At 41.3% G+C, this 17,538-nt stretch overlaps 3 protein-coding genes and 1 long non-coding RNA gene across 16 annotated transcripts in view; 3 read left to right on the top strand and 1 right to left on the bottom strand.

Annotated features, from left to right (window-relative positions):
• The window catches only part of LOC143908473 (uncharacterized), a 191,786-nt gene that overhangs the window by 94,863 nt on the left and 79,385 nt on the right, over positions 1-17,538 (top strand). The gene's annotated exons all lie outside the window — the stretch shown is intronic.
• Positions 1-17,538, bottom strand: part of LOC143908466 (uncharacterized) — a 177,572-nt gene that overhangs the window by 89,577 nt on the left and 70,457 nt on the right. The gene's annotated exons all lie outside the window — the stretch shown is intronic.
• On the top strand, positions 917-4,988 carry LOC143908465 (uncharacterized). The gene has a single exon (XM_077426131.1). The coding sequence runs from the start codon at positions 2,513-2,515 to the stop codon at positions 4,976-4,978; it is 2,466 nt and encodes an 821-aa protein (XP_077282257.1). The 5' UTR covers positions 917-2,512; the 3' UTR covers positions 4,979-4,988.
• Positions 13,813-16,839, top strand: LOC143908456 (uncharacterized). Its single transcript, XM_077426121.1, has 2 exons — positions 13,813-13,959; positions 14,771-16,839. Exon 2 carries the CDS (start codon positions 15,571-15,573, stop codon positions 16,837-16,839), a length of 1,269 nt encoding a protein of 422 aa, XP_077282247.1. The 5' UTR covers positions 13,813-13,959; positions 14,771-15,570.

Raw genomic sequence — 17,538 nt, 5'->3', positions numbered from 1 at the left:
AAAAACTTATAATAAATAAATTTAATTAAAAAAATTAAAAACAAAACATAATTTAAATAAAAATTAGAAACAAAAAATTAAACAATAAAAAAATTGTTAAAAAAAAAAACTTCCGACTGCTGCCTAACTAGGTTAAATTAAATAAAGAAAATAAAAATTAAAAAAATTTAATGACTGCAATTTAAAAAAGGTAAAAACAAAATTTAAAATTGTTAAAAAAAATTTATATAAAAAAATTTTAAAACTAATTTATATACAAAAATTTAACCAAAAACAGTTTTAATTATTTGGTAATAAAAATGTATATATAATACACATATAATAATAAGTATAAAATATAAAATTAAAAACTTCTAAAAAAATTTAAAATAATAGTAATTATAAAATATTTATATATTATATATTTATATATTATATATTATATATTTATATATTATATGTTATATATTTATATAATAATTACCATATTATTTTAATACAATTGACACACTATTAGAAAATATTATCTAATAACAAATATGATTGAAAATATATACAAATACTTGATTACTTACTACAATTTATTCTTCTTATTATTATATTAGGCATTACAGATATAATTATTAATTGCATATTTTAAAAGAGCAGTCGGGAGACGCCACGCCAAGTGTTTCTCAATCATGTTTTAGATGTCAAAGAAAATTTTGTATTTAAGTTGTTTAACTGCGTACAAAAAAAGAGAAGCAAAAATATATGTTGAAATATTAAGTATAAAATTTGGCGTAGCGTCTCCCGACTGCTCTTTTAAAATATGCAATTAATAATTATATCTGTAATGCCTAATATAATAATAAGAAGAATAAAAATTGTAGTAAGTAATCAAGTATTTGTATATATTTTCAATTATATTTGTTATTAGATAATATTTTGACTTCCGTTTCCGGAATATCAGAGGTGACAGGTGTGAGAGTGTGCGTTAGGAAAGGATAGAAAAGTGAGAGTTGAAGGAGGCAAAGGAGGGAGAGAAGGACGGAGCGAGGAGGTGTGGAGGTAAGAGAGCAAGGAGGAGGAAGGGTGAGTGGTGGAGTAGCGGGTAGAAAGGAGAGAAGGGTAGAAAAGTGGAGAGTCACATAGGCGGATTGGGCACGAACGATAGCGGGAGTAGAGGGGTGTCGCGGTAGGCGACCAGAGCCGCGTGCTCAGCGCGCGGTGAGGCATGAATGTTGGTGGGAGTAGAGGGACGACTCAACGAGAGATTTGAGACAAGGTAGGACAAGCGAGGCAGGGCATAGAGTATAGGACATAGGGAGAAGTGAATTAAATAGAATAAAGAGTAAGAGGAATAGGCAGAGGTAAGAGCGGCAAATGAAGTCAGGGGAGGAAATAGGAATAGAAAGTGAACAGCAGGGAAATAAAGGGAAGAAGAGAGAAGGCGAAGGGGAGAAAAAAGCGAGAGGCAGGCCAACAAAGGCGGAGGGGCTTGCAAGGCAGAGAGAAAGAACGGATAGCTTAGGGTCTGTCCTGGATCTCATACAGAAAAGAAAAAGGAAAGAGATAGAGGAAGAAGCGACGACTAGAGCAGAAAAAGAACTGTTGGATAGATTTAACGAAACAAGGAGAGTGAATAGGTCACCACCAGCGAAGATTAAAAGAGGTGAGGAGAGTAAGGAAAGCATGAAGACAGAGGAGCTGCTGAAGGAAATCTTAAGGAAAATGGAGGTGCAAGAAGAGGAAAGGAAAAAAGATAAAGGGGAGATAAGGAAGGGTATAAAAGACGAAATTAGGGGACTAAAGGAGGAAGAATTGAAGTGAAGAGAAGAAATGTGGAAAAAACAAAAGGAAGAGATAGAGAAAAGAGTAAGAAAACTAGAGGAGAAGATAGAAGAGAGGTTAAAAAAGTTGGAGGAGAAAGCAAGTGAGAGAAAGGAGGAGAGAAAGGGGGAGGTAGGAAAAGGAGAGGAGGAGATGGTGGGGAGAATGAGAGAGTTGGAGAGAAGGCTGATAAGGAAGGAAAAGGAAGAGAGAAGAAAGAATGTAGTGATAAGGGGATTAGAAGTAAAAGAAGGAGGGAGAAGACAAGAGGTGGAAAAGCTATTGGAGAGAATAGGAGCCAAAGTAAAAGCATTAGAAGTAAAGAAAATAGGGGGGGATGTGGATAAAGGAAGGGAAATGGTGTTGCTGAAGTTAGAGAATGAAGAGCAAAAATGGGAGGTGATGGAAAAAAAAGGAGACTTGTGGGCAGAAAAGAGAGAATAACGGAGGACCTATCGTGGGAGGAAAGAAGGGTGAATTGGAAACTGAGAGAGATAGCGAGAAGAGAGGAAAGAGAGGGAAGGAGGGCGTGGATAAAAGCAGGCAGAATAAGGTTGGAAAATATATGGTGGAGATGGGATATGGAAGAGGAGGTGCTAAAGGATGAAAGGGGAAAGGTAAGAAAGAAGAGCGGAGGAGAGAAGGAAGAGGAGGGAGGCAAGGCAGGAAAGAGAGAAGAAGGAATGGGGATGGGGGAATAATAGGGAAAGAGGAGAAAGGAATGATAGCAGAGAAGGGCAAGAAGGTGGTCAGAAGAGAGGTGAAGGGAAGAAGGAGGTCAGTGTGGAGGATAGTATTCTGGAACGTAGCTGGTTTGGAAAACAAAGATAAGGAGTTTTGGGAGGGGCTAAAGAAAAAAGATGTGATAGTCTTGATAGAGACCTGGATAGGAGAAAAAGGCTGGGAAAGAATAAGGGGGAGGATGCCAACAGGATATGAATGGGGAGTGCAAATGGCGGGAAAGAAGAACAAAAAAGGAAGAGCAATAGGAGTAATGATAATGGGAATAAGAAAGGGGTTAAAAGAGAAGGGAACGGAAATGGAAATTGACAAGGAGGGAATGATAGTGGGAAAGGTTAGGATAGGTGGCGAGAACTGGAAGATTATAGGGGTGTATGCAAAGAAGGAGAGAATGGAGGAGACCTTACAGGAACTAGGGCATTTTATGGAAGAGAAAGAGGAAGGAAGATTTACGATAATTGGAGAAGATTTCAATGCAAGGACGGGGCAGGAAGGGGGGAGAGTAGAGGAAGAGGAGGGGAGAAGGCTGAGGGAAAGAGGAAGAAAATCAAAAGATAAAAAGATGGATAGAGAGGGGAGGTTGCTGGTGAAATGTGTAGAGGAGAGAGGGTGGGAGATATTCAATGGGAATGTGAGAGGGGATGAGGAGGGGGAATTTACATTTACGGGAGGAAGAGGGGAGACAGTGATAGACTATGTGATAAGGGATGGAGAGAAAAGGGAGAAAATCGAGAGCATGACGGTGGGGGATAGAGTGGACTCAGACCATCATCCCTTGGAAATGGCGGTATGGGGGAGCATGGAGGAGGACAGAGGGGGAAAGTGGAAGAAAAGAAACTGGGGAGTGTGGAATGAGGAAGGAGTAAAGATGTTCGAAGAAAGAATAGGGGAAGTAGAAGAGAAAGAGGAAGAGATAAATAAGGAATGGGACGAAATGGAAACGAGAATAGTAAAGGCAATAATAGGGGTGGAAAAAGAGGTGAAGGGAAGCAGGAATAAGAAGGTGGGGTGGTGGGACGAAGAATGCAGAGAAACAAAGAGGGAAGCGAGAAGAAAACTGAGGGAATGGAGGAAAGGCAGGGAAAAGGGCAACACATACAGAGAAAAGAGGAAGGAGTTTAAGGAGCTGTGTAAGAGGAAGAAAAAGGAGGAGAATCTGAGATGGGAGAGAAGGGCGATGGAAGCAAGGAGAGAGTCGGAGGTATGGGAGATAGTAAATAGGGAGAGAAGAAAGAGGAGAGGAATCCAGGAAAGGATTGAGGAGGAAGAATGGAAGGAGTACTTTATGCAGCTGTTAGGTGGAGTAGAGGGGAGGGTGAGGATGGGAGAGGACGAGAGGAGGGAAAAAAAGGAAGGAGAGGAGGAAAAGGAGATAAGCATAAAAGAAATGAGGGGGACAATAAGGAAGCTAAAGGATGGAAAAGCAATGGGAAGGGATGGGATACCAGGTGAGGTGTGGAAATATGGGGGAAAGGAGTTGGAGACTTGGGCATGGAGATATATAAACAGAGTATGGAAGGGGGGAGGTTGGCCGGAGAATTGGAGAGAAGGATTAATCGTCCCAATCGTAAAGAAAGGGGAAGGAAAAAAGGTGGAGGAGTACAGAGGGGTGACAATAATGTCGTCGCTATACAAGGTGTACACGGCCATTATTGCGGAAAGGTTGAGAAAGGAGCTAGAGGAGAAGGGAATTATACCACATAATCAGACGGGCTTCAGAAGGGGAATGGGAACGGTGGATAATATCTATGTTTTAAACTACTTGGTGAATAGGAGGCTGGAGAAGAAAGGGGGAAAGTTAATAGCATGTTTCGTAGATCTGAAAGCGGCATTTGACTCGGTAGACAGAGGGGTGCTAGTAAAAGCAATGAGGGAAAGGGGAATAAGGGAAGGGCTGGTGAGAAGGACGGAGGAGTTGCTGAGGGAGACGAGAAGTAGAGTAAGGGTAGGAAACGATATAGGAGAGATATTCTGGACGGGGAGGGGGGTGAGACAGGGGTGCCCGCTAAGCCCGTTATTGTTTAACGTGTTACTAGCGGATATGGAGAAGGAAATGGGCAGGGTAAAATGGGGAGGAATAATGTTAGGAGGTAAGAGGGTATATACGCTGGCATATGCCGACGATGTAGTACTAATCGCAGAGGACGAGGAGCAAATGAGGAGTATGTTGGAAAGATTAGAGGAGTACTTACGGAAGAAGAGACTGGAGTTGAATGTGGAGAAAACGAAAATAATGAGGTTTAGGAAGGGAGGAGGGAGGGAAAGTAAAAAAAGATGGAGATGGGAAGGGAAGGAATTAGGAGAGATAAAGGAATTTAGATACCTGGGATATGTGTTCCAAAAAAACGGAGGACAGGAAGCGCAGGTAAAGAAAAGGATTAAAAAAGCGGCGGCGGTGATGGGAAAGGTATGGGGGATAGGGAAGAGACGGTTTGGGAAAGACTAGGGAAAAAGATTGTGGTTGTTTGATAGGCTGGTGTGGACGGTGATGGGATATGGAGCAGAAATATGGGGATGGAGAGAAAAAGAAAAGATGGAAAGGATGGAAGAAAGGTATATTAGATGGGTCTTAGGAGTGGACGGGAGAACACCGTGGTACCTTGTTAGGGAAGAGTTGCAAAGGGAGAAGATAAGAGGGAGAGCGGGGATGAGAGCATGGAGATTTGAGAAAAAGTTAGAGGAGGGTAGAGGAAGCAAATTGGCGAGGCGGTGTTGGGAAAAGATGAAAGGAAGGGAGAGGGAAGGGAAAGCAGGCTCGAGTTGGGAAAGAGAGAGAGGGAAGTTTTTCGAAGAAAGAGGAGTGAAGTTAGAAGAATTGGAAAGGTTGAGAGAAGACGGAGATGATTGGTTTGGTAAGCTGGTTGGGGGAGATAAGGAGAGGCAGAGGAGAAAGAGATGGGAGAAGATTAAGAAGTCAAAGTATAATAAATGGTATAAGTAGATAAAAGGAGGGGGTGTTCCGGGATATTTGAAGAAGGGATGGGGAGAGAGTAGATGGAGAAGGGTAGCGAGGTTTAGATTAGGGAATGAGGTGAAAGAGAACAGATATTGGGAAGGGGAGGAGAAGAAGAAATGTAGGGTGTGTGAGTATGGGGAGGAATCATGGGAGCATATATGGGAAGAATGTAGGAGTTGGAAATCAAGAAACGGTAGCTGGCAGGAAGCGGTGGGATGGATATTGGATGAAGAAGGGGGAGGGGAGATAGAGCTAGAGTAGGAAAGAAGGAGAAGGAAAAGGGAGGTGGAAGAGCTGGAAGAAGGAAGAAGCAAGGAGGAAAGAGGAGAGAGGGGAGGAGAGAAGGAGCGGGGAGAGAGAGGAGGATAGAGGAAGGGAGAAGTAAGTAATAGGCGCATACTTTCAGATCCGGGATGGAGCGAGAAGGGAGAGTAATAGCAGAGGCGGTGGAAAGGATGGTGGAGGAGAAGGTAAGAAAGTTGGTGAAGGAGAAGAAGGAGGACGATAGAAAGAAGGACGAGAGGAGATAGAGGAGAAATTAAAGAGATTGGAGAGAAAAGTTGAGAGATTGGAGCAAGGTGGAGGCAAAAGGAAGAGGGCGGACAGCGAGGAGAGTGAGGAGGGAGAGAAAAAATGGTGGGCGATGGTGGACGAAGGGAGCGAGGAGGAACTAAGAAGGAAGAACGTCATAATAAGGGTTGAGAAGGAGAGGTGGGGAGGGAAGAAATCAAACTGGGACAAGGTGAAGGAGCTCTTCGCAGAAGGACTGAAAGTGAAGGTGACGACAAGGGATGTAGTAGTTCTGGGGCAGAAAGGTGCGTGGTTGACGATCTTGGTCAAACTGGGAGACGAGGAGGAGAAGTGGCGGGTGTTGGAGGCGAAGAAAAAGGTGGGTAATAGGGTTGGGGTAAAGATCCACGAAGATAAGTCGGTGGAAAGGAGAGATAGAGAGAGAGTAGAGAGAGAGAAGAGAGTAAAAGGGAAGAGAAATGTGCGTAGGACAGTAGGAAGGTCGGAGGAGGAAGAAATTTTAAAAGGGATGGAGGAGAAGCTGCTCATGGAATCCGACGAAGAGAAGGAGGGGAGGTACAGAAAATAAACCGAATAGGGAGAAGCAGGACGGGAAGAAGGAAGGCGGAAAGACGAGTCGCAGAGGAAGCGGAAGAAGAAGAAGAGGAAGAGGGGTGAAAGGGAATGCGGGGAGGGGAGTAAAAGTGTTGTGAGGTCGTAAATGATCAGGAGGGGATAAAAATTATGTAAGAGGTTTGGGTACGTTCCTCAGTAAAAAACGCCTTGTAAGCCCTGCGGGGAAACGCAATAAACACTTACATACATATTAGATTATATTTTCTAATAGTGTGTCAATTGTATTAATAATATGGTAATTATTATATATATAAATATATAATATATAATATATAATATATAAATATATAATATATAAATATATAATATATAAATATTTTATAATTAATATTATTTTAAATTTTTAGAAGTTTTTAATTTTGTATTTTATACTTATTATTATATGTGTATTACATTTTTATTACCAATTAATTAAACCTGTTTTTGGTTAAATTTTTGTATATAAGTTATTGTATTTAAATTTTTTTATATAAGTTCTTGTTTTTAACAATTTTAAATTTTGTTTTTACTTTTTTTAAATTGCAGTTATTAAATTTTTTTAATTTTTATTTTTTGCATTTAATTTAACTTAGTTAGGCAGCAGTCGGTTTTTTTTTAAACAATATTTTTATTGTTTAATTTTTTGTTTCTAATTTTTATTTAAATTGTTTTGTTTTTAATTATTTTAATTAAATTTATTTATTATAAGTTTTTGTTTTTAATTTTTTTTATTATGTTTTTGTTTTTAAATTTTTTTATATAAATTTTTGTTTTTAAATTTTTAAGTTTTTAATTTTTTTTTATTTTTTGTTTTTGTTTTTGGTTAAATTTGTTTTTGTATAATTTTTTGTTTTTAATTTTGTTTTTAAATTTTATTTTAAATTTTAGTTATTAAATTTATTTTTTTATAAGTTTGTTTTTATTTATTAATTTTTATTTTCTGCATTTAATTTAACCTGGTTAGGCAGCAGTCGAGTTTTTTTTTTTTAAAACAATTTTTGTTAATATCGTTTTCGAAGCATGTTTAGGGATTAAAATAATCCCTCGAAAGAAATTTGATTACGATTTATTTTTGATTACGAGTGATAATCTTTGAAACCGTGAGGTATATGAAAAAATGTTTTAAACAAAAAGGTTACGGTATTAAGTGACCCCTGTAATCGTGTATTTAAATTTTTTTAAAAAGTTATATTGTTGCAAGATAACACTGAAAGCATAAGAGCATGTTAAAAAATATGACACTTTTTAAATAAAAAAAATACACGCTTAAATTTTTAAAAATATCAGAAATTATAGACATAATAAAAAAAATGTAACAAATTCTTCTCACAGGGTGTTTTCAAATTAGTGAGAAGTGTTGCAATGATTGATTTAGAACACAAAAATAAGACAAGCTGTTTATATAAACATATGTCTGATATGACTTTATTTCCGAGTTATAGCCTGTTATATTTTCCAACGGAGTTAAGGCCCCCGTGCACACTGAAAAATATAAAGAACAAGGAACAGATATTAGCGATTAGGACTGAGGAATTAGAAATAAAACTGGATGCATAATGAAAAACACAGACAACAGAAATAGGAAATAACTCAGGCAATAAATTTTTAATCTATCGGAAGCCATGTGCTACAATGCTACACCAGCTTTATTCTTCATTTCTCAGTCTTAATTGCTAATATTTATTCCTTATATTTTTCATTGTGCGTGGGCTCTTAAAATAGCGCACTTGGATATCGGTTTGCCGTTTATCTATAAGATTTGAAGGACTTGATGTCTTGCTAATCAGTAAACATAAACACGTATTACTTGTGTTGTAGTAAGTGGTACGGTTCGTATCTTGTGCTTAGTGAAGGTATAAGGTTTGTATCATACGTTAGTGCAATAGTCTACGTTTAAAGTGAATGAAATTGCAGACATGTATCTCATGTATGGAGATTATTCGATGGTAATGCAGTCAGAACTAGACTTTTGTATTCTTTAAACTTGGCTATCTTAACCCTAGTTGTTGAAAAATAAAAAATAAGCTGTAACTCGGAAATAACTTGAAAATCAGGTCACATCGGACATATATTTATACGAATATATATATTTTTCTTATTTTCGTATCTTGAATCCATCACTGTAATACTTGACACTAAAATTTGTCAACACCCTTTATATTAGATATATATATATATATATATATATATATATAAATTTATGTATATCTAACCCTTTGAATGAGAAGATTAACCCAAAATGTTTAAGTTAAAATTAAAACTGATATATGTTATAACTTTTAACTCACTAAATACTAGAATACAAATTATAGTATGGTATTACATGTTGCATAAACGTAACAATAGGTTTAATTCATATCTTATAGTTAAAAGTTTTTTTATATATTTAATATTATCTTCATAGTGTGTGTGTGTGTGTGTAGACATATATGTATATTCAAAAATGTTTATAGAGACTAATAGCATTCTAAAACATTTGTAGTGAGGGTCAATTTATTTATTTGGACACGCCAAGTTTTTGTCTAAGAAGTGTCCCTCTCTGATTTTGATGAGCTTTTAGTTAATTGTGTTGTTCTCTAAATGAAAATAAAAGACACGTTTTTTTATATGTGCCCATACGCGTGTTTAGGGAGTGAAACATCTCTTTGAAAAAATCGGTTTCTTTCTTTTGGGACGAATATCTCCGAAACTATAAAAGAAAAAAAATTTTTAAACAAAAGTCGAATAGTTTGTGACGTGACAAATGTCGCGTCCCCCGACCCGGATAGTAGCTCGGCCGAGGGAGGCGTCAGGGATGGTGCCTCCGCCCGAGGCGGACAGAGCGCAAGCGTTTTAGGATAGGATTTAAGACCTTTTGAGCGAAAATTACAGGTATCGAAGGAGCGGGGAGCAGTTGGCCAGGAACACGGAAATCTGTAACGGCGTACGCCGCACCGATGGACTTACAGGTTAGGTTACAGGTGAACAGCCGGAAGCTTCCAAGGACAGACGGTCGACGGGCGGGTCACGGTGGAGCCCAGAGCCGGAACAACAACCTGGGCTGTCAAGACACACGCATAGCCCACAATAGTACTGCAGCCCGAAAACGGAGGACCCGAGAGGGGGGACGCCCCGACGAAGGTCCCCGTCTAGGAACGGGATCACCACCGAGATAACGCCACCGGTCAACGAGCCATGGCCCGTCCAGCCTGGCCGTTAAACAACCGGGTGTTGAGTCGCGGCCTGGACAGCCGATCTCACGTTGGCGAGTTTGAAAACGACCGCCGGCGGATGAAAGCAGATGCAAGGGGCGCTTTCGCAAGGCGCGGCGATCGCCTAGAGAGATCGCTAACGTGCCAGGGCGCAGCATCGACCGGGCTTGGGAAACCGGCGCGCGTGGGCGCGCGCGGGCCCAGCGTGGTCTCGCCGGGCCGGAGAAACAGCACTATCGTGCGAGCCACCGACCTGCAAGGTACCATCCAGCCCCTGTGCGACGACGAGCTGCCGGATCAGACGAGACTTTATAAGGCCACTGCTCAGTCCTTGTCAAGTAAGACCGCCGCGATACTGAGATCCTCCTGGGAATCGCGTTGTGCCGCGAGCACAGATTAATAGATTAATTCTATTAATCTGTGGTAAGGCTTCTTGTTAATATCTCGGCGCTCGCGCGCGCGCGCGCGCACTTAGGTCTTGTCGTACTTATTAATAATTACTTATGACATTTATATAATAGAATTAATGAATAATTAATACTATTTTTATTATATAATAATAAAGAAAACTTATTTTGTAATTTGAAAATAATTTTTTATTTTTTTATGAGCAAATCGTTAACTTTCCTAAAGTTGTTGGAAAATATGCAAATAATTTTAATGATTGTCAAATAATTTTCCTAGTTTATATTACTACCTAGTTAAATATAGTTTATATTTAGATAAAACAAGAGCTAATACCGAACAACAGGATTCTAAATAATATTATAGTTTAATATTCCGTCAAAATAACTGGGAGCGTTTCGTGCTTTACAGAGACTTTTTCAATCAATCAAATAAATCCCTCTAATAAACTGTAATACATTATCATAATAATATCCCGTTACATAAAAAATCCGTCGAGAGATGAAATCAATTAACAGAAAGTTTAACATCATAAGATTAACATTAATTAATAATTATAGCATTTTTATTATGGAATTTATTCTCTCTATTGATTTAAATCATAGCGGTCGGTTTTACTTTCTTAATATTAATAATTATAGTATACAAATTACATGGAGTTATTAAGAAGCCACATCAAGTTGAAAGCCCAAGAAACCGATTAACAAATAGTTGAAATGTATGCGTGGTCAAACTATAAATTTAATTAGAGAGTTGTTAACAATTAAAACTTAAAAAATAATTATTTGTTTAATGGCAAAAAAATCGTGTTAGAAGGCTGAAAAATGTGGAGCAAACGGCCTTAATCATTGCGTGTCAAAAAATTTTCCGAAGTCAAGCTATGTAATAATCAAGTAGTAAAAAATCTATAAATTAAGTAAAAATTGAATTCTTTAAAACTGTGACATAAAGAAGTGGTAATTCTCAACAAAAAGTAGACTTATAGTCTTATAAACTCGAATTAGCATCAGCTAAATTCTCAAATTAACGAAGGCTCCTATGCTTCAATTCCAAAAAGCGACTAAACGAGCAAGGATTCAGTTTTATTATTTTTCAACAGTATAATTTAATTTTTCTTATATTTCACAGTATTAACATTAAATTTTATAAAGAAAATTATGATTTATTTTGAAATATATTCAGTAATTTTTCAATAACTTTTATTTTATCATCAATTTCATAGTACTTTCAGCAAAATATTTTCATCTGGGTCAATTGAGACAGAATTTCAGTAAAATTTCATTATATTCAGCAAAATATTTTCATCAGGGTAATAATAATAGTAATAGAATTCTAAGATTTAAAATCAATTTAATATAAGAACGCCATCAAGTCCGAGCTAGGATCTAAGTAGCAAATAATTTCCGTGTAAATTTCCAATACTATATTTCCAACTAAAATGCGCGCCAACGAATTGTCGGTTTTGAAACACAGCTTCTTCGTTAGAACAGTAAATTGACTTAAATAAATCGCAAATCGATTTAATTTTTGATGCTGATACAAATCGTATCTAACATTTTCCTTCCCCTAAATATTACTGTAAAGAATTTATTGCGAAAAAATATTATCTCAGTCAGGGTTTTTTCGCAAATTGCTACTTATATGTGCACATGCATGGGTGCATTTATATATGTATCTTACCGTTTAGAGTACAAAATATCTATTCTCTAATGGGTAGATATGATTGCAACCCGTCTGTAATACACAGCAGCGTGTTTATAATCCAGTAGGTAAATTAATAGCAAATTGTTGCCAATTTGGCATTAAACTCACTTACAAAGAACTTTGCTCATTTTTATAAAGGTTTTAGGCCCCTCGCGTATAGTAACGAGACTTAAAATGGAAGATTATTGTTAGATGATTGAAATATTTCTGTATAAACATAATCCTTTATTGTAAGTTAATACCGATCAGAGATACACTCTTTGAAAAATTAGAAAAATGTACGAAATGGCTTTGTTTTATTCGATTTTTTGACGTCCTAGGCATCTGCCTGTGATTACGGATAATAAATTATTTTAACATATCAATTAAAGTACTTTATACAAATAAATTTGTACTACTGATCCAGCTAATTGCAAGTTTCTGGATGTGAGTCAGGGATATTCAAAATAATTGATTGTAGAATATTCTGATCCTCTAACAATAATTTTTTATTTTAGCAAAGTCTCGTTAGACGCGAGGGTTCTAAAATAGACAGGGTTTTTTGTGGCAAATCCAATTATCAATAAAGTGAAACGTGATATAAAATAATGTAAAATCTCATAAAGTGAGAGAATGTAAATGTAATGTTTTATTATAAAACAAGAAATATTTTAAAATTGAAAAATCTTCCTATACTTATCTTTCCGATAAATCATGTGTAATGGTCATCACCTGCGATGATGTTTAAAACTTCCAAAAAACTTTGTTCTCAATTGCAAATAACACTTAATATAATACTGAAAAGAGCAACGTACATTAAAATATGTTTAACGCATTACATTTGTTTTGCTTTTTTACTTAACTTTTGCATACTTACAATAGATTGGGCAGTAAAAATAATCAATAACTCAATAACATAAATGTTTTATCGTTTATACATAGATCTTCACAAGTTCGAATTCCATTTCAACGATGACAAAATCTTATACGACATATTTATTTTTAAATAACATTTATTATTGTATCACTTAAAAATAAATATGTCGTATCTTGTTCATTTGATTATAATTTTGAAATGCAAATTTGTCGTATCTAAAAATACGAGAAAATACGAGAAAATTTTGACAACTATAATTCATTTTTGGTAATCTGTTTCAAGATAGGATGTAGACACTTAGCTTCGGGGTTGCCTGACTGAGCGTTTAAGTCGTTCTCCGGAAAATCGATTTTCTCTAGATTTTTTAAAACTGTGAATATACGTTAATTTAGATGTGCTTTATGCGATAGTATAAATTTCAATACCTCTTGCGATATTAAACATCGAGATACTGTGTGACGTGACAAAAGTCGCGTCCCTTACCCCAGATGGGAGCTCGGCCGAGGGAGGCGTCAGGGATGGTGCCTCCGCCCGAGGCGGGCGGAGAGCGAGCCTTTAGGTTAGAATTAAGATCTTTTGCGAGCGTTACAGGTCGAGGGAGTGCGGAGCAGATGGCCAGGGTCACGACGAGTGTAACGGCTTATGCCGCGTCGAGGGACTTACGGCTGGACAACCAGGAGCTTCCGAGGGCGTACGATCGGCGGGCGGGTCACGCTGGGGCCCACAGCCGGCAGATCAGATGACCTGTCAAGGCGTCACGGATGGCACGAGAGCACTGCAGCCCGGATACGGGGGACGCCCCGACGAAGGTCCCCGTTAAGGAACGGGGCCACCACCGCTGAGTACCGCCCCCGGTCGACGAGCCATGGCCCGTCCAGCCTGGCCGTCGAGGAACCGGGCGATGAGACGCGGCCTGGACAGCCGGTCTCAAATAGGCGGACTTCAAAACTACCGCCGGCGGATGGGCGCAGTGACGAGGGGCGCTCGCGAAGGGCGCGACGATCGCCTAGAGGGATCGCTGGCAGGCCAGGGCGCAGCACCAATCAGGCTAGGGAAACCGGCGCGCGCGGGCGCGCGCGGGCCCTGCGTGGTCCCGCCGGATCAAGGAAACGCCACTGTCGAGTGAGCCGCCATCCCGGCAACATCCAGCCCTAAGAGCGAGTGACGAGCCGCCGGAACGAGACGAATTTGTAAGGCCACTGCTCAGCCTTCCTCGAAGTAAGACCGCGAGAATACCTAGGCCCTCCCGGGAGTCGCGTTGTGCCGCGGTGAAGTATGAAATCGGCTGTAATTAAAGAATATCGAGTGCCATACCGCGGGAGGGCCCGGGCGACGAAGTGATCGCGAGTGCCCGCCTTGGGGATGAAAACGTACGGCCGCCGACAGTCAGCGTACATGTAATTTCGTTGTGATATCGTTTCGTGTACTTCGTTGCGTATGATTTCGTTGTGAGTAATTTCGTTCGCGTAATGTCGTTGCGGGTGATTTCGTCGCGTGGAACTTCATGAACGCCGTTGGCTTAACCGTGCCGTAGTTTTGAGAAGTGGCTCTCGCGCGTGAGAGAGCCTCGTAGTTATCGTTGCCGGTTAAGTTCATGCCATTTGTAAGTAGCTATACGTGCGTTTCATCGGGATTAATGGCCCACGGTTGTGTCGAGTTAACGGGTGGGGCCATTCGTGCGTTTCGAGGGGAGAGAAGATCCCCGGCGCTGTCGCGGTAGACCGTAGGGAAATTGCGTAATTGTTTAAGGAAATTGCGTTGGTTATTTGTTAGCATCTCGCGTTTGACCGTCCGGGTGGAATTCGCTGCAACTTATGTCGGGGAATACTCTTGTGCGAATTCGATCGGGATTGCCGTGCAGCTCAGCGACGGAATGAGTATCGCGCTCGTGGGGTGACACGTGGCGTGTACTCGAATTCTGCTTGTTCGCCGTGGAACTCGCTATCGTCCACTTGTTATCTGCCTTAACCGAAATATAATTTAATGTTTTATGTATTTGAGTGTGATGATTGCGCTACGCTCCCTCTCCTATTCCATCCGCGGTTGATCAAAGAAGCCCACGCCTGAGAAATACTGCGATCTCGTGAATCGTGGTGCGAGGAATCGCACCTGGCGCCCAACATAACATCTCTAAAATACTCAGTCGAGCTACCATCGGGGTTTCGGAGAGCAGTATCGCGAATATTGATAGAGATTATAGTGAAGAAAGCGACGGCGCGCTCCTCCACGGCCGGCGAGACCGTGAGGACATCGTCGTCGTCGTTATAAAATTTTGGCGCCCAACGTGGGGCCTCTCGCCCGAAAATTACCAATTAACGAAAATCGGGAGAGAGAGCGTGCGCAAGTGAACTTGTTTTGTGCAATCATTATATTTATGTGTTTCCCTATGATTTATGTGATTCTCTTGTGTTAGTTATATGTTCGATCGGATTTTCGAATTATTATTTCGTGGCCCTGGAATTTTGGTGCTATGAATGCGGTGTGTAGTGCCGAGTGAAGGCCGCTTCGCTCGACTTTGTTTTGGTTCGCACACGGCCGGTATTCGGGAACTTGAGTTTTTCAGTCGAATTCCTGCCTGTTTGCGATTTCGGGGACTGTGTTGATTCGATTTCGGTTAAGTTTCGCGAAAGTAAATACCGTTCGATAATATTGCGACTGGCATACCTCTTCGTCCAAATAATAAGCTTGGAGAATAATAACGTACTTGGTAATTCCGCGTATTGGGAAAAGGAAAAAGGCCTTGCTGGTGTCTTCGGTTCCGCGTTCGGTGGACGTCATAAGGGGAGGCGAATAGGACTCCTATGCGGGAGGACGACTTGCTGGAATCGCCTCTTCGGTGGATCAACCGCCTAACGAAAGAACCAGCGGTGCGACATTTAGAAGATCGGGGGTTGGACACGGCCGGAATTTTGCCAACTTTACGCGCGCGTTTAGCTAGATTTGAGGAAAAGTCGATTCGGAAAAAAATGAACGACCAACCGACTCCACCCCCACCCCCGCCGGCCATCGAAATACAATCCGCTAGTCCTCAGGGGGACCAGGGGGCGACCCCGAGGGACAAGGCGACGGGAAGGGAGGACCCCTTCGTGAGTCTGGGGGCGTACAATTTTCCGCCTGACCCCCACAAAACATGGGGGGAAACTTATCAGCGGGCACCCCCGCCGCGAATAGAGTACCCGCCGCGCCATGATAGAGGAAATACGCGCGGATCCGCGGCCGAGGCTTATAATATAATGAGAAAGTGGAACCTCCACTTCTCCGGACAACGCGGTAGCGACGCGGAAGCATTTTTGTTACGGATTAAGGAAGCCCGCTCCATTATTCACGTAGATGACGCCGAACTATTTAAGTGCTTGCCCCTGTTCCTTTCGGGTACCGCGCTATATTGGGTAAGATTGGAAAGCGAAAATTGGCGGGATTGGCGGGATTTCGAACACGCGTGGCGAAGTCGATTTGGCGACCCGGACTATTTAACGACCCTTCGGGAAGAGATACAGCGACGAACGCAGGGAGAACACGAGCCGGCGGTCGAATATTTGACCTGCTTACGGTCTTTGTTCACGCGAATGAGCCCTCCGTGGTCCCTCCCGGAGCAGCTCACATTAGCCCACCGGAACTTATTACCGCGGCTACAGTTCGCGATTCGACGGTGGGAGTTTAGCGATTTTCACACGTTGGAGGATTTGGCTACGCGGACGGAACGAACCCTCCTCGCGGACAAAATGTATAGACCCCCCTTGTTACCGGAACAGTCACTTTTTCCGGACTTAGCGTACCACGCGCCGCAGGGGAAACCGCGATCCCCGAATACCGTTGCCGCGGGGGAGGCCGTGGCTCAGGGAGACCCAAGTAGAGGGGAGGCCTGGAGCGCCGCAGCGTCCACCGACGCCACCATACCAAGATCGGTTCCCGATGATTCCAACTTAAAATGTTGGAACTGCGATCAGACGGGCCATCGGGCTAGGACCTGCAGGGCGGCTCGACGGCAACATTGCTACCGGTGCGGGAACCCGGGGTTTACGACGCGGACATGCCCTAGGTGTTCGGGAAACGCGAAAGGGGGTCAGTAGGACGGGTCCCTACGCCCCCAATTATCGAGAACGAGGCCCGGACCGCGAATACCCCGGAAGAAAAACTCTCGTACGTGACGCTCGATCCCGACGAATTCCCCCCGCTGAAGTATATTACAATCCGGATAGGTGGCCGGCCCCTGTTAGCGTTGGTGGACTCGGGCTCAAACATGACGCTCCTCGGTCGCGAGGGGATGCAAATAATAAAAAGTTTAGGCGTCCCAACCACGCGAGAGGGGGGCGCAACCATCCGAATGGCAAACGGACAAATAGCCCCGATTCAAAAAGAAGCCTCGCTTTCTATCCATCTAAAGGATCGGAGTCGGAAGATCTCGGTAGGCATATTGCCGGATTTGGCCGTGCCGTGTATCGTGGGGATGGACTTCTTGACAAAATTCGGTATCGCGCTAGACTTCGGAAAAGGGGAGTGGCATTTTGCGGATAGGCCCCGTGTCCGCTACCAGTTTCAATTGAAAGAAACGGACCCCCGCGTTTGTGGGCTCGCGGAGCTAACTAAAGATCAGGAAAAACATCTGAAAAATTTTTTACGGAAAATAGTAGCACCATCGGGAGACCCCGGTCTGACCAACCTAACCGAACATAAAATAGAAGTAGGAGATCATCCGCCGCTAAAGCAACGCTGCTACTTAGTCTCGCCAAAGGTGCAAGAAGCAATCCGCGCAGAGGTAGATAAAATGT

Source organism: Temnothorax americanus, unplaced genomic scaffold (genome assembly GCF_048541705.1).
Source record: "Temnothorax americanus isolate GAGA-0224 unplaced genomic scaffold, ASM4854170v1 Scaffold96, whole genome shotgun sequence".
Classification (NCBI taxonomy): Eukaryota; Metazoa; Arthropoda; class Insecta; order Hymenoptera; family Formicidae; genus Temnothorax; species Temnothorax americanus.
This window is presented reverse-complemented; position numbering and strand designations above follow the sequence as displayed.

Excerpts from the sequence above, each read along its gene's own strand:
- LOC143908465 (XM_077426131.1), top strand. The coding sequence starts at position 2,513 with ATGATAGCAGAGAAGGGCAAGAAGGTGGTCAGAAGAGAGGTGAAGGGA.
- LOC143908456 (XM_077426121.1), top strand. The coding sequence starts at position 15,571 with ATGCGGGAGGACGACTTGCTGGAATCGCCTCTTCGGTGGATCAACCGC.